This window comes from Citrus clementina, unplaced genomic scaffold, assembly GCF_000493195.1.
Source record: "Citrus clementina cultivar Clemenules unplaced genomic scaffold, Citrus_clementina_v1.0 scaffold_2, whole genome shotgun sequence".
Taxonomy (NCBI): domain Eukaryota; kingdom Viridiplantae; phylum Streptophyta; class Magnoliopsida; order Sapindales; family Rutaceae; genus Citrus; species Citrus x clementina.
In genome coordinates this window covers 24624239-24640106 of record NW_006262688.1, presented here as the reverse complement: position 1 = coordinate 24640106, position 15868 = coordinate 24624239, and the positions used below count along the sequence as shown (strand labels likewise).

The 15868-nt window shown below is 37.4% G+C and overlaps 2 protein-coding genes across 3 annotated transcripts; both read right to left on the bottom strand.

Annotated features, from left to right (window-relative positions):
• Window positions 1–240: 240 nt before the first annotated feature.
• LOC18052235 (U-box domain-containing protein 3) lies at window positions 241–3082 on the bottom strand. The gene is made up of 2 exons (XM_006447771.2): window positions 2554–3082; window positions 241–1485 (listed from the first exon to the last, which is right to left on the bottom strand). Exons 1-2 carry the CDS (start codon window positions 2853–2855, stop codon window positions 660–662), a joined length of 1128 nt encoding a protein of 375 aa, XP_006447834.1. The 5' UTR covers window positions 2856–3082; the 3' UTR covers window positions 241–659.
• A 2083-nt stretch (window positions 3083–5165) lies between these two features.
• LOC18052233 (GBF-interacting protein 1-like) lies at window positions 5166–13468 on the bottom strand. 2 transcript variants are annotated; one of them, XM_006447768.2, is made up of 11 exons: window positions 12881–13468; window positions 11654–11697; window positions 11100–11205; window positions 10289–10418; window positions 9806–10173; window positions 9494–9679; window positions 8889–9279; window positions 8106–8403; window positions 7692–7853; window positions 5962–6456; window positions 5166–5830 (listed from the first exon to the last, which is right to left on the bottom strand). In XM_006447768.2, the coding sequence occupies exons 1-11, from the start codon at window positions 13065–13067 to the stop codon at window positions 5534–5536; spliced, it is 2664 nt and encodes an 887-aa protein (XP_006447831.1). In that variant the 5' UTR covers window positions 13068–13468; the 3' UTR covers window positions 5166–5533. The 2 variants fall into 2 exon arrangements, with proteins under 2 accessions (XP_006447831.1, XP_006447832.1); XM_006447769.2 differs by having other exon boundaries at window positions 9494–9676.
• Window positions 13469–15868: the final 2400 nt, after the last annotated feature.

The following is a 15868-nucleotide window of genomic DNA, read 5'->3' as shown; positions in this document are numbered from 1 at the left end:
ATGGTCCAAAAGTTACTTGCTTTTAGGGTCAATAATAATAAATAATGACCGGCAAGAAATGGTCCAACAGTGAACGAGGGACCCCCCCACCCCGGCTCTGGTCTCTGTTTGAGATCCTCATTTGCTTCTTTGGGTAAAGTTGATTTAATGATATCCATAAGAGGCACAAACACAAAGGTTTTTTTTTTTTTTTTTTTTTTTTAATATCACAACAAATTACTTTTCAACAAGAAATTCATGTAACAGAAGGGCTATTTTTTTCCAATTTCCCTCGTGTATTCCCAAAATGAAAGATGATATCAATTGACCAGTAACACATCTTGAAACTGGACGTTAATATCAGCTCTTAACAAAGTCCACAAAATCTGAATAATGTGTGTGGCCCTTACAACCTTACAAGTGCTGCTTTGCCTACAAAATTTGTGATCAGGGAAAATGTACTAGTATAAAACTTGGAAGTGATTTTTATACAAACATGATCAAGGGTAAGCTATACAAGACCCCACTATGAGGAGACAATATTACCTCCTATGGATGGGTAGGCATTCTAATGAAATCTACTTCAACAACTCTCTTGGATGGTGATCCAGAAAGAGTACATGAGGTTTAACTGCCAGCACAAGGTATATACGGATGAAAACTTGCAGCCATTTTCTTGTTTACGCAGATGGAATCTTAGAGGGTGCAGAAGATGCAGCTCTTTGTTGGATCCGTGTCATACTCAGCTCCATACTTCTTTGTACCATGTCCTGTAATAATCTCTTGGCGGTTTCAGCAGCTTTATCTGCTCCATCAACCCGTGCAGCTATGTCGTAAACAATTTTCTCCAAAACTGAGGAACTCAATCTCTTTTCTTGTGGAGTGTCTCTCAGCAAGTCTAGAAGTGTCCGAGCTCTTTCTTGAGCTTCAAAGGTACCCTCTACCGTCAGTCGCAGAAGCCCTGGGATTGCACCTTCTTTGAGAATGAGTTGTCTGTACTTATCCCGACAGCTCTGGCATAAAGAAAGAAGCGCTCCAACTGCATGTTGTGTGCTGACAAGTGATCCATCTTCAACAGTCTCTACAAGGGTTAATATCCCACCATCTGAATTTGTGATTGCAATTCGCCCTTCTTCTGAGCTGGAAAGGATTTCAAGCAATGCTGTAGCCTTCTCAGCAAACTTTGAATATTTCTTGCAATCTTTCAGAAGATTGATTAAAGGGGGAACCGCTGTAGCATCTACAATTGGACTGGAATTCTCTTTACAGGTGGAGAGATAGTGTAGGGCTGTAACAGCATCAACTCTTCCCTGAACACTTCCAGAGTGGAGAATCTGTACCAGAAGAGGTGCAGCTCCAGAAGCAGCAATGGCTGGCTTATTGGGTGCAGCAGCTGAGAGAGTTAAGATCGCGGCTGCGGCTAATTCCCTCAACGTACCATTTTGGAACTTAAGAAGCTCCACAAGTGGGGGGATGGCGCCGGCTGTTGCTATCTTGACTTTGTTTCTGATAAATAGTGGGGAAAGAACAGAATGAGATAATTCATGGCAGACTAAAAAATGTGCATGGCATTACCAACCAAAGAGAAAAAGAACAAGGATAACACAAAATTGGTAATTAGAAAACAATCATACGAAATGAAAACAATTAAGCAAATACATAGAGAAAAATGCATATTTGGCATCCGTGCGGACTGCCCATCGTCACGTAATCAACTCATATTTTCTTCAACCAAAAAATATCCACAGTTAGAAATTAGAATTGCAAAAACAGAAGAAAAGAAACTCTATTGATATCGCAAAGCTTGTTCTTCATTTAAGGGACAACAAAAGATAGGAAACAAAGCGTGCAGAAACTAAACTTGATATATTCAAGCAAAACCCAGAACTAAATCTGTAAGTGAATCTAATTTGAAAATTTCGACCCAAAGCAATCGGAAATCACTGGGACTTAAAACGTTGTGTCTTGGTTCAGAAACAGATTCTTCTCACCAATTGATCCCACATATATCTTTTAACAGCAGCAACATAATCAAAATGAAAATTTTCAACTCTTTCAATCAACTACCTAGTGTTGGACAATTGCCACAAAGGCCCCATGAGATTTAATCTCCTTGCATAGCCCTCAAAATAAGTCTCCATGAAAACCTCGACACCTCTTGGTGATTCCCAACAAAAGAATAGCATCAATAACAATCAAGCAGTGAATTCTCACAACTCTCTCTATTTTGGATCAAAAAGCGCTCAGCTGTTCCATCCAACAAATCCGAAATAAAAAGCTGGCTTTTGTCATTTCCACCACTAATTTCTTTCAACCCAGAACCACAACTGCACAGAATCAATATATTTACTTTCCCTACACATTCCTTTTACCTATTTTGTCATTTCTCAGATTGCTTATTGTTCATATCTTCATCTGTCACTTCTCTTAATGAAACCAAAACTTCCACTAGTTTAACTATTAAATGAAAAGAAAAATCAAAGCAGTCATCCTGAAACAAAATGGAAAACAAAAATCAAAGCAGTCATCCTGAAGCAAAATGAAGATATAATATGAGACATGTGGGAAACAAACCGTTCATTTCTAACAGCGAGATTGAGGAGGGCAAGGAGAGAGGATTCAATGGCATCAAGATTAGGAGAAACAAGCATCAACACCAAAGGTTGAACCACACCAGCAGCTGCAAACTCTGATCTTGTCTTTAAAGATGACTTTTTAACAACTTTTCTGATATCTCTAGCTGCTTCTATTTTGGTCTCAAGATCTCCATTTATTAACTTGTCTGATAATTCCTCAATAAGAGCTTGCTTCCTTTGGTTCCATGCTTCTTCTTCTTGGTCTGTCGCCGCTTTGTTTTTGTTCTCTTCATGCCCCATGGCTATTTCTTTGGCTGTGTGCCTTTGAAGGGGTGTTTTTTGCTTGCTGGCTTTCCTTCTTTATCTTGTGACGATCATGTTTTGAGTTTGGGTTCTGTCTAAAAGCCCAAACAACCACTACAAAACAAAACATACCAAAAACCCAGAAAGTTTCAAGAGAAAAATAATCATTTCTCTCTTTATTTCATGTGAAAAAATTTTACCAATGACTTGCGCTTTGTTAAAAATGCCCCCACCGCATCCACTGAACAGGATTGACAGTTAATCTTTTAAGATTTGTCCACATGAAGACTTATATAAAGTAGTAGTTACGGGTAATATCAGACACTGAAGTGACACGGCTTTTTATTTATTTACTAAAAAAATTTTGTTGAGAAGAAACAACAATTAGTATCATAGTAAAACGGATCTTTTGTTGAGATTTAGGGCTTCTTATTATTATTTATTTTTTATGTTAACATCTGATGTGAACTAATACAAATCAAAGGGTGGACAAAGAATAGACATTAGGGTCATTAGCGAGATTACTTTATGTTAAAAAAAGCCAACCGTCGGCTTGGATATAACGCCAAGATACAAGAAAAATGAAGTAGAATGCTGTCGACATACAGTAAGTTTGGTGAGTTTAACAACAGATGATTTCAATATGTCAAGTCATCCAACTACAAGACTTAAGAAATCAATACGTAAGTGTTCACGGATTGGAGTAAAGAACATATGAAAGTGAAGTTTAATTAGACTCTACTGAATTTGATAATGTCTGAGTTGATTGAAAGTGTTAAATGTTGTTAAAAAGGGAAGGATGAGATTAGTATGGTGAGAATTTTTCACATGTTTGCACTTTTGCAGAACCCTATTCATCATTTCTTTTCACAGATTGCCACAAGTGATGGTCGCCATGATGCTGCTGCTGCATTTCTTGGCCTCCTCTTTGCTTCATGAGGCCGAGAATTCAAGCTCTTATTCCCGGGATCGTCCTCCAGGTGACTATCCTTCTCTTCAATGCCAACGAATCTTAACAGCACTTTTCCTTTCGGAAGCAGTTTTCTCAGCAGAAACAGTAGCTTCACTCTGTTGACAAAAAGATGTGCTTGGAAAATCATTGCTTTTGCTAGAAACCTTGTCAACGCAAACATCAACGCAAGACTTTGATGCAAAAGAATTGCTAGAAACTTCTCTATGACCATCAAGCTTTTTGACCCTTCGCCGCAGCTTCCTCACAGTACGACGTGGGACAAGAAAGAACTTTTCACCAAGGGTGAGAAGTTCTTCTGGCCGGACAACTGAATCCCACGGCCGCCTGAAAACTTCACGCCTACCTAGTTTGCAGGAAGGGTACTTCTCCAAAATTATAACAGCAGGTATTGCCATGTAACAGCACTCAACAAACCCACCTGCATGAACAATTTTCAAGGCCGAGGGGCTCTCTGATGGAGTTGAAGCAGCACCTGTTGCTGGCTTAGGGGGAACTTTGGGGAAAGGGGTAGTGCGTTTATGGACTTTGAGGAGCTTCTTCAACATATTTGGAATGGCAGTTAATATAGTTAATTCGGCTAGAAGTTGAACTTCTCTTTCATAGCCAGGAATACCGATGGATTCAAGAGGCAAAAATAAGAATAAAAATAAAAATAAAAATCATGCCGACTTGAGTCAAAAGTTCAGAATTCAATAGGGAGCCGCTGCTGGCCTTGTTTTTGTTGTTATGTGTGTGTTGGATGCATCACCTCAGAATCCGCCTGCAACATAACCACAGCACAAAGGCATATCCCACTATTCATTCCATGACACGCAGGGAACTAATTGTATGAAACTAATTACCAAAACTCAAAAGTCGTGTGTTCACTAAAAAAGGAAGTAAACATGTGCATGGAAGATTAGGGTTAATAAATAAATAAACTACACTTTTAATTGAAAAACAACTGGGAACTCCGTCGCCTTCATTTCAATCAATATGAGTTCTTAAAGGCCAAAAAGGATAACCCTCAGCCACCAGCATACTTACTACCTTTCTGCCACAATCCTATATCTACACCGATGAAAAGCTTTACTATGAATGTCAACTAGAACAATTGAAATGTTCACTTCTGCTTTACCAATTACAACAATTCAGTACATCTTTTTCTTGCTATCAAAATTCACTTTACAGGTAAGACTGCAGAATGACAAGAAAAAGTAATGGAAAATTTTCTCCACCCACTTATATCTTACCTTCCAAAGCCCTATTAAACCTCAAATATAAAAAGAAAAAAGAATGTAAAATATTCTCACCACTCAATGGTAAATTCTAGTAGACTTCCAAGAGTTTTAAGATGAGGAAAGAGAATGAAACTACGAAAATGAAAAATCGGTAACAACATATAGCAGCAGCAAGAACCTACGCATGATACCTTCACTAACTTAAAATGGTCAACATCAGTTACAGGTGAACTGCACCTTTTATGTCCTCAACCCAGGCAACAAGAAGATGGTACTGGCAAATTTTCTCCCGCCTCTTTCCACAGATTTACACTCTCAAGTCCATCTGCTGCCATATCTTCTTGACGTTCCCCACCAACCAAACTCATTGGAGTTCCCAAAAATATTCCAAGATTGGCTTGAATTTCTTGTTTTCCAGGTTTACAAAAAAAAAAAAAAAGAAAAGAAAAGAAAAGAAGAGAAACGAAAAGTCATCCTCTGTTTCAGTAGTTACTGGGCCAGTTGATCTGTGCATGCTGGGGCTGCTGATAAACACTGGCAGCAGGTCCCCCCATTTCAACAGCTCCAGCCATTGTTTGAGATTGTTGCAGAAGTGGGTGTACAGCTGCTGCTGTAACTGCTTGTGCAGGGTGATATATACCAGCAAAGGTGCCATGACCAGCCTGTGTTGGAGCAAAAGTTACATGCTGACCTTGGGGAGGAAGATTGTAAAATGAATTAGCTGGCAAGCTGGGTATCTCTCGACCACCACCAGCCATCCACATGGCAGAACCTTCACTCTGCAGAAAAGCATCAAATCCATCACTCTTCAAACAGTGTGCATTACAACAGTATATAGAGGGAAATCATTTAAATATGATCCCTTAATCAACACAGAGGAATGGACGACGGCATAGAAAATTAAGTTAACCTGCTGTCCAGTCATGTAGACATTACTTTCCTTGAACTGGGATGCACCAAGATCTTCATTAGCAGTTGAATTTCCAGCTGCTGCAGTAGAACTAGGAGCATAGCCAGCAGGGGAAGAACCATATGGAGCATACCCACTTGGCATTCCAATATGAGCTGAGTTTCCTGTATTTGTTCCTGGTTTGTATTGTGGAAGTGAAAATTTTGCACCAGTGCCAGCTGCTGCCTGTGGAGATGGATACACACTGCCAGCTTGAGGTTGCTGAGGAAATGCACCATTACTTAAATATTGGTGGATGGGTGGAACATAAAAGGGGGAGAAATAGGGGCCGTAGGGAATGTAGTTTGGAGGATAAGGAGATATGTGTATTCCAGTTGGAGGACGGAAAACAGGAAGTGGTTGCTGAGTCACAGCTATTGAACTCTGCACGAGCCCAGCACCTTGAGTCACCAATGGACTTGGACCTGCTGTAGACATCACTAAAGAGTTCCCACTCTACAAACAGACACACAAGCATCAGATCCAACTCAAGTACATAAACATCAACGCGAGTACATATTTAGCATGAGTATATGCATGTCAAATTGATGTTCAGACATTCAATATGTAACAACACAAGCATTTGATTTGGAAGTGGAATGAATTTCCAACATCCCAAGAGGCCCCCTTTTTTTTGTTGGGGGGGGGGGGGGGGGGGAGATAGTAAACAAAGAAACTTGTATTAAGAAGAAAAACATGAAAGCTAGACCTATAATCCCAGAAGGAATTTTGCTTATGCAAAATGTAAGCTGGACCTATAATTCATTACAACAAAAGTGCAACCAAATGATCAAGTTAGCAGAAAACCAAGAACAAACATTATGAATTATTTTATGGGAGAACTCATTATTCATAGAGAGGAACTTGATGCACATTTCAACCAACCACAGCACCAAAAGCAAATTAGAATGTACAATTTCCATGCCAGCTAACCAGTAACCACCCCCAAGAATCTCACACTAATACTACAAAGCACATGGAATCTATATCTGTTACAGTGAGTTACCTATAACAATCATGAAGATGTGAGACACTTGCCCATGTCAAAAAAATAATCCAAGGGGGCAGCACACACAGTCATATATTTAGGTCATCCAAAAGCAGAGGCATTTTGTTTGTGCAAAAGCACATTATTTGGAGGATTGAGCCCCTAAATCCTAAGCAGGCAACATGATCAACCAACAAAGAACCAAAATGATTGCTGTCACACTGAAGAGAACTACTGCCACAAACAAAATGCTTTATTATTCTATGATTATCACCACTGACCTCACTAAAATTCCAGATAAGTATATATATGACACTCAAAAATGCTCGAACAAGCAACCAGCACACACATGATATGTCCAATACACACACAGACAGAAGCAGGTTAAAAAGTCTCAAACATATAGCCCAGACCACCAAACAACCACATCCATCCAGCCAATTTTAACAGGAAAATTATACACAAGCCTCGTAGTTACTAACACTATCATCATACCCATGAATGAATGGGTATTAGGCCTATGATCATCTCAACATGAAAATGGAAGATTGAAACCATGCCGCAGAAATCTTAAAAAGATTCGGACAACAAGCAACGCTTAGATAACCGCTTTAACTAATTAAATTTATCTAGAAAATAAAAATATGTAAATTTTTCAATTGAGAAGTGAAACATTATCAAAAGGTTCTTAGTTTGTGAAAACCTCTTGAGGAGACTGAGAAGTCTGTGGTGGCAACACCGCAATATTCCCATTGTATTTGTTTGCAACTCCTGGTGAAGTAAATGGAGAAACTCGACCATCGCCATCAGCACCTGATCGGTAGAATTGGGCATAATAGCTAGCTGGATCAAATGGTTGTTGGACCTAGATAAAAGAACATTCAAATGACAAATCAATGATAATGCAAACCTGTTTCAAATGACAATCACCTACTCAGGGATCATACAAGTTTACTAATTACTACAAGGTTCAAACATCAAGTCAAATTCAATTACACACACACACCTCATTGGAAATGTGAAGAATTATCTTGACAGTAAAAAGTGAAGCCACAAAATTTTTTTCAAGTAAATAATCTTGCTAGATAAGGTACAGAGCAGAAATTTGAAGGCTTACTACAAAGCTTGGAAGCCGAGAAACATCACGTGCTTGAGAGTCGGAGTTCTCAAATGATGCAAACTGATTCCCTAGCATGGGAGGCACAAGACCAAAACTGTAGTTAGGAGAAGTATGAACCATCGAGTATTGTTGACCTCCAGACAGCGATTCAGTGTCTTGCTTGGATTCAGTATACTCTGTAACAGCATTGGCTGAGACATCACCCTCCCCAGACAAATTTTCTTGTACATGAGTTGGTGATTGTGGATGATCAGGGTAATTGCCAACCTCAGCAGCTGTCAACGTGTTCTGATTGCTGGATCAAACAATATACATTTCAATTCCAACATGGATGAGGAGATAGGACTAGATACCAGTTTGTTTTCATGTTCTAAACAGCAAAACTCGAATAGCTAAGTCCAACAGAGGTTCAAATATAAAAAAACCAACAATGCAATGAATGATTAACGAAAGGGCTAGTGTTGATCTACATATAGCTACCCATAGTTGCTTATTAAACAAAAAATTATAATGACAAATTTAGGCATTGCCATAAATCCAGATATAGACACATAAAATTGCCTAGTACTTGAAACAATTACCACAATCTTCATAAAAATGATCAGATTCTAGATCTGCAGTAAATTAGCATCATCATTAGCACCACAAGGATAGGCTTCCAAAGGACTAATCAGGCATTATTTTTTCTTTAAACATTTGAAGGGAAAGGGGGGAAGGATGGATGACTAAACAATCCATTTTCAGATTGAAACCTAAAGAAAAAAACACATAGTTACAAACCTTGCAGCTTGCTCCTCCGCAGTTTCTTCAATAACCTGTGAAGTCTCAGACACAGGCGTAGAGCTCTTTTCACTCTCTTGACCACCGACATAATTTGAAGTGACTCCAAAACTAGCATCGAAACTTCCAAAACTCAACTTGGTTCTTTCAGATTCTGGGACATGGATATGGTTTGGAATTATAACATGTTGACGTTGTGGAAGATGTAATTCCTCAAGCCTAGTCTGCAATTTAGAAGTTGCTTCCTCCGTATCAAGAGAACTAGAGACAGGATGTGATTGGCCAGTGGCTTCAACTAAAACAGTTGGAACCTCAGATGCAGCAGCCGTTCCAGGCCCTTGAGCAGCATTTGAGTTTGTGGGCTTTGGTTTCCACTCCTTATTAGAACCGACTGTTACAGAGAGGAGTGATTATTACTTTTATCTAGGGAAAGCCATCTAGCTATCAATAAACCTTAGAAGAATATGTAAACTTATAATATCAAGCAGAAATTATTTGTAACCTCATATTCCAACTTTGAGACATTTTTTTTCTTAGCCGCCTCACATTGCTCCAAAATTTACATAACAACAGTTGAGGCATACAGGGTTTATCCAAGATAATACCTTTCTGGGAACCAACTATTTCTTGCGAACGGCTACCATAATTAGATGGAGGTCGACTAACTGATGAGACATTGTGGATTGGTACAGATGAAGGTTGGGAGGACTCAGTAAGCTGAGTTTTCACAACACCTTGGGAGTTGCTTGGCATCTTTCCATGCATAAATGAGTTACCAATCTCAGAAGCTGCTGTCAGCCATGGACAAAGCTAATCAGAGTTTATCACATCACTAGAGAAAAGATTAGTTAATCAGAGTTTATCACATCACTAGAGAAAAGATTAGTCACACCAAATAAGAATTTCAAAATCCTCACCAGTTGGCTCACTAGGAGTTCGATGGCTACCTACTTCACGTTTAATTGCACCCACTGCACCAGGGAGACGTGAATCATTAGATGGCACCAGAACGGGATCCGAAGACGAGAAACAGACTGTTGATGAAGATGATGTGCTGGAACTTCCTGCAGGCCGCCCCTGTATTGGTTCAGCACCATACGCAATGGCAGGATTTTTGTTTGCATCAACAGTCGAAGGAACACTTCCCAACTTACTAATGCCAACAGTCGATGCACTCGCTTCTGGTTGATTTAATCCACTTCCACCAAGCATATCATAGGCATTCACAACATTAGTGCTTCCAGAAGCTTCACCACTAGGACCATTGGTCATGACAGTGATAGAGCTGCAAGGTTATTAAAAAAATTAAGCAAACTGTATCATCCTGCATTTAAGAGTCCTGCTAGTAGATAAAAAAGACTAGAACTGCAAACGACAGTCCAATTAATGACAGTACTCACCTTGCCACCGGAGTTGTTTCTTTGTTTTTGGTTTCCTGATAGGTTGCCAAGGATGGACCAGCACCCTTTTCTGCAACTTGACCCGTTCCATTGTCCCTTCCAGTGACCGAATTCTTGCCACCACCTGCATCTGGCAAGCAGCACATAGACAAAAATTAGTAAGCAAATAAATGGTCTTAGAATGTCATAATTTCTTTTCCCCAACAAAAGCAACAAATTATGTCCCATTAAACTCTAGTTCAGTAATAAAGACAATCTTTTTGTATCACAACAACTCCAAACTGAAATAGTTTCCAAAGAAGCATGACTGCAACAACACCACCTCAGAACTATCCAAAGCAACTGGTAGAGAACACGTTCAAGTCAAAACCCACCAACATTTTCTTAGAGAACCAAATATATGTTAAAACAAAACTGAGCTGAGAAGCACTGTTTCACACACCTTCCCAAAATGAGTTGTCATCTGCCAGTGCTAATCAAAGCTGACTATGAGGACAGTACAAGCAAAAAAAAGTAAATGCAGCACAATCAACACTTTAATTTTCAGATGGCAGAATACAGCCCAGCAATGATAATTTTTATTATAGGAACAGTAATGCATTGATTTGAAATAGTAACTAAATGTTGATAAGGTTATCCACAGGGACCAAAAAAAATATGCTTTGAGAAAAACTAACTTTCCTAGGTGGGATGTGTGTATAAACTAGTTGGAAAACACCAGGACATCAAGGGAGAAGAAAAAGCCCACTGCATAGGGAAGCAAAAGCAGACCCAAAGTGGATAATTGTGAAAAGGTTGTGCTTTTGTTTACCATGTGATGGGTAACGAGGGGAGAAATTCACCCGGCCACCCCTACTTCCCCTTCCCTGTGAGCCGGGCCTCCACCGAGATTCTGTAGGCTCTCTGTTGTTCACATTCTGCAACAATAAAGAGAATACAGAAGCTTAAATCTGAATCTGAAGAAGGAAAAGAGCAAATATTCATCACATCCTCAATGCGTTAGTCAGCAGATTGCAACCAGAAAAAGATGAGATAATGGAAAAGAAACCCGAAAAGAAAAGAAAAATCTATATAATGCATATGAAAAGTTACAGCACTAGAACTTCAAAGCTCTTTACAGCATACAATTATCAAAGTTACAACCAGCACCTCATCTAATTTTATCCTCACAAACATATTTAGCCAAATGTATTTTACCATGATGAAGAACAGACACATAGACATTAAAAAAACATTAACTTGAATGTTTCAAACAAAAACACACTTGATCATATGAAATGGATCAGATGCCCTAAAATACACAATATGCAAACTTAGAAAAACATCAACTTATGACCCCACCAAAAAGAAAAAAAAAATACTAACCTCTTTTCTCTTGTCGCGTTTCCTTTTCACCTCATGAAATGGATCTGTAAAACCACACATATAAACTACTGATCTCGGTTCAAGAAGGGAGAAATAAGATAATAAAAGGGGCCAGAAGAAGTAAAGAAAAAATTATAAAACATGCGTCAATCACACAAACAGTAAATATCATAAACACAAATGCCAAATGTCAACCAGAAAATAGTATAAGGAAGCGATTTGATGGCCACAAAACAATGACTGATGATAAGAGGAGCAAATCTTTAAGCAACATCACGGTATCTTTAGTAAGTTGCCGTTACCTAAGCAGTTCATAATATGATATCAATTCCGTATGTGACACCATGTTGAAGCCTTGTAAGAAAGTCTGAGAACCAATCATTTCAAACTCATCATTATGGGTCACAGAAGCCACACTAAAACTAACAAAGTGCAGTGAAATAGTTAAACCAATCACCAAATTATCATTTCCTCTGAGCTACCAAGACAGAGACTATTTCTTCCAGACACACAAGGTGAATATTTCCCTCACTACCAAGTGCCAACAGGTGCATCACCATAGACACATAATCAGCCTAAGTCCAACAGAAGTTCAAATTTCAGCAACTCTCAGAATGACCTATACCAAATTCCCGTCATATGGATATCATAGACCTAAAAGCTTCTTTTCATTTAACAATCAGAAACCCAAAAATTACATTCAATCGTATCCAACAAAATATCAATTGACTACCTTCCAAAACCAGAGAGAGTTACAGAATAGGGAAAAAAAACAAGAATTTCAACACAAAGACCAAGAGAACCTCTTTTTCTTTTTCTTTTCCCTTTTCTTAACGGTTAAGATAACCCATTTGAAGTAACAGAAATGTGAAATTCTAAAAACCCATATAAACAAACTAAAAATTTCTTCCAAACAAAATAAAGTTAAAAAAGCCAACAAAAAAAAAATTCAGGGGGCACAAGCATAATCATAGAAACAAATCTAATACAGCCCTACAATGAAATAAGTACATCAAATGCAAAAGAAAAAAACATCAAAGCAAAATCAACAAAAAAAAAACCACTAAATCCCCACTTCACCAAAAACCTAACTAGAAAAATCCCGAAAAAGCCAGATGAGTAAACAAAGAGCTGGAAGCACGGATCACAGAAAAGGACAACAAGAAATCAGGAATTCAAGATGAACCCACATAAAAAAAAAAAAAGGAACAGGGAAGCTAAAAATACCCTGAAAGAGGAGTCTTTGAGCAGTTTCATTAGGATCCATAGAACATTCTTTAAGCATTGCATAAATCTCATCTTCACTGTGATTGCCCGTGATCTCCTTTATATTTTGGATCATCTTCTTCATGTTGTTCGGAATTGAAACCCTAGAAGACGACGACGACGACGACGACGACCCACTTCCGCTCATCTTCACTCACTCCACTCGCAAACCCCACAAAGCTGAAACCCAAGACAAAAAATTTTGAAAAGCCCTTCGTCTCCTTTCTCTCTTTGATTAATGTAATTCCTCAAGAAATTTAACTGTTTGTTTGTCTCTCGTTTCCCCTCTCTGGTTTCTTATTCTCGATGGGTATGCTACGTTTGATGTCGTCGTATTATTATTTTAAAAGCGAAGAAGAGAAATGAAAAAGAAAAAAAAAAATTAGAGAGGAACGAAAGAGAATGAGAAGTGAAAAATTTGTTTTCGAATTCGATGATCTATCGATGTCAACATAGGCACGCAGTGTGATTTTAGAGTGTAGGGCTTTTTGGTTTTGTTTTCTTTTTCTTTTTCTTTTTTTTCCGCCTAACAAAATTGTTTTTGGTTTTTTTCGCCTCTTTTGCCTTTGCCTTTCTTTCAACTTGGGTTTTTAACATTTACAACATAGTACAAAACATGTTGAGCATGTGTTGTTGTAAGAAAAGAACTAGGGTTGGTGGGGCCCACGGACAGCAACCCTCTTTGATCTTCGTATCTTTTATTTCTATATACCCTCCGTTGGTGATTGATTACTTGCTTGGAAAGTCATTGAATCCAACGGTCCGTGATACGGCAACGGTGTAATAATAATGTTGGCATTGCGGCACCAAATGGTTAATGTGAAGGTCGTGTGACAATGCACAGATTTGCATTCATTTTGTAACGCCTAATGATATTAAATATTGACAGGGCAGCGCCAAATGATAAGTGTCAAACTGGACAAATTTTAAAATACATCTGTTGTATTATAATTAATTAATATATATATAACATGTGTAATTGAATTTAATATAATCAATACTTGCATGATAGTTTATAAAATAAATACACATATGTTATGATATTATTTACTGTTGTATAACTGACATGGTACAATATGTGTATTTTAAAATTTATCGTCAAACTGTTAATACCACGAGATAATAAAAATTAAAAAGAGCGCACCGTGTATTCGTAATGTAAATATTCACTAATACATATGTAAGTTGGATCCCTCTAAGTTACATGCATGTACCTTACAATCCTCTCACATGAATAGTAAGTGGACCCACATCATTTACTATTCATGTGAGAGGGGTGTAAGGTACATGCATGTAACTTAGCATTAGCCATGTAAGTTTTTCTTTTGTATATTTAGCAAGAATGATTAATAAAATTGAATTCAAAGGTCAATGACGTTAGTGATGGTGAGTGATTTCTACACGTGTGCTATTTGTCCGATTGTCCTTTGACCATTGTCGACGGAGCTGCGTAGTAGTGATATTGTGCTGCCTAGCAGAGATTCACTGAATCAGAACTCATTTAATATATTTTCGTATATTCAAAATATCAATCGTAGCTGAAAGTAAAAAATAAAGCATTTGAATTTATTATTATTTTATTATTATCTTTAACTCTCTCTTTTACTTTATTAATAAAAAAAAAGGCCGTGGCAGTCTCGCCACTTAAAAATTATTGCACGTTCCTGAACAAGCTTTTAACTTTTTTGGTCACTAGTGGATGGTAACGGGCACCGTTCGTATTAGGTTTGCCATCACCGAATTTTTTTTTTTTTTTGAGACTGATTAATCATCAGATTATTACATTACACAAATATTTACAATAACTGCTTATTGTAGCAGAGATATTACACTGATATTTATAATCACATATACATGCTTTTAACTTTTTTGGTCACTAGTGGATGGTAACGGGCACCGTTCGTATTAGGTTTGCCATCACCGAATTTTTTTTTTTTTTTTGAGACTGATTAATCATCAGATTATTACATTACACAAATATTTACAACAACTGCTTATTGTAGCAGAGATATTACACTGATATTTATAATCAGATATACATGATTGGGACTTACATTATTACAATGAATTCTATGAAGTACATGCCCAATACAAATAACCCCTCAAAGGAGAGGATGTCCATACTCCACTTGTATTTCGCAAGGGAGAAGGATATAAAGAACATTTAGCCCCCACAATGCTTTTGTGGGGGCTAGAACCGCTGCCCTCACAATGCTTGTGAGGGCAGGAGCCCACCACTTCGGCCAAGGCCGAAGTGGCGCCATCACCGAACTTAAACTTGCATAACATTTAAATTGTTAAATCCATTTACAACCTATTGTGAGTTTTTTATTTTTTATTTAAAGAAAATCCGAGAATTTTAATAATTACTAAACTCGCAATGGTATCCGACATATTTTTTATTAGTTATCATATTTAAAATTACAAATGTTCAATGTGTAAATTTATACTAATAACTTAAAATTTTACATAACATACTCAATTCTAAATTTAACTAATGTAAATGAAAAATTAAAATCTCAACATCAATCCAACACAAATCCTTAAATTTAAGAATACACAAATTCGTAAAAAAAGCCGCAAATTAGTATTTAAAAATAATAATTATCATTTCATATTATCATTCAACATAAGTTTCAAGAGAATATCTTAATTTTATTCACCACCATTAGTAGCTATCCAACACGATTCCTACTATAATATTTTCTTGAGAATAATAGTTTTAAATACTAATCCACAAAACAAAATTATAATAATGAAATAATCCATACATTAAGTTAAAGAATAATAGTCCATACAAAATAATAATAAGTATATAATAATCCATACATTAGATTAAAGCATGTTAGGACTTATTCATGTTGTAACTTGCATACACAGTTGCACTTTACATTGTTTACTTTATATATGTTTAGATTTAAATTTTTTCAATTAAAATTAAATTAAAAA

What these genes read in the sequence shown, in the direction of transcription:
- LOC18052235 (XM_006447771.2), bottom strand. Translation starts at nt 2,855, where the DNA reads ATGGGGCATGAAGAGAACAAAAACAAAGCGGCGACAGACCAAGAAGAA. An exon ending in CTCGCTGTTAGAAATGAACG is followed by an intron (nt 1,486 to 2,553) that starts GTTTGTTTCCCA and finishes ACTATTTATCAG; the next exon opens with AAACAAAGTCAAGATAGCAA.
- LOC18052233 (XM_006447768.2), bottom strand. Translation starts at nt 13,067, where the DNA reads ATGAGCGGAAGTGGGTCGTCGTCGTCGTCGTCGTCGTCTTCTAGGGTT. An exon ending in CTCGGCTTCCAAGCTTTGTA is followed by an intron (nt 7,854 to 8,105) that starts GTAAGCCTTCAA and finishes TCTTTTATCTAG; the next exon opens with GTCCAACAACCATTTGATCC. An exon ending in TCTACATGACTGGACAGCAG is followed by an intron (nt 5,831 to 5,961) that starts GTTAACTTAATT and finishes GCTTTTCTGCAG; the next exon opens with AGTGAAGGTTCTGCCATGTG.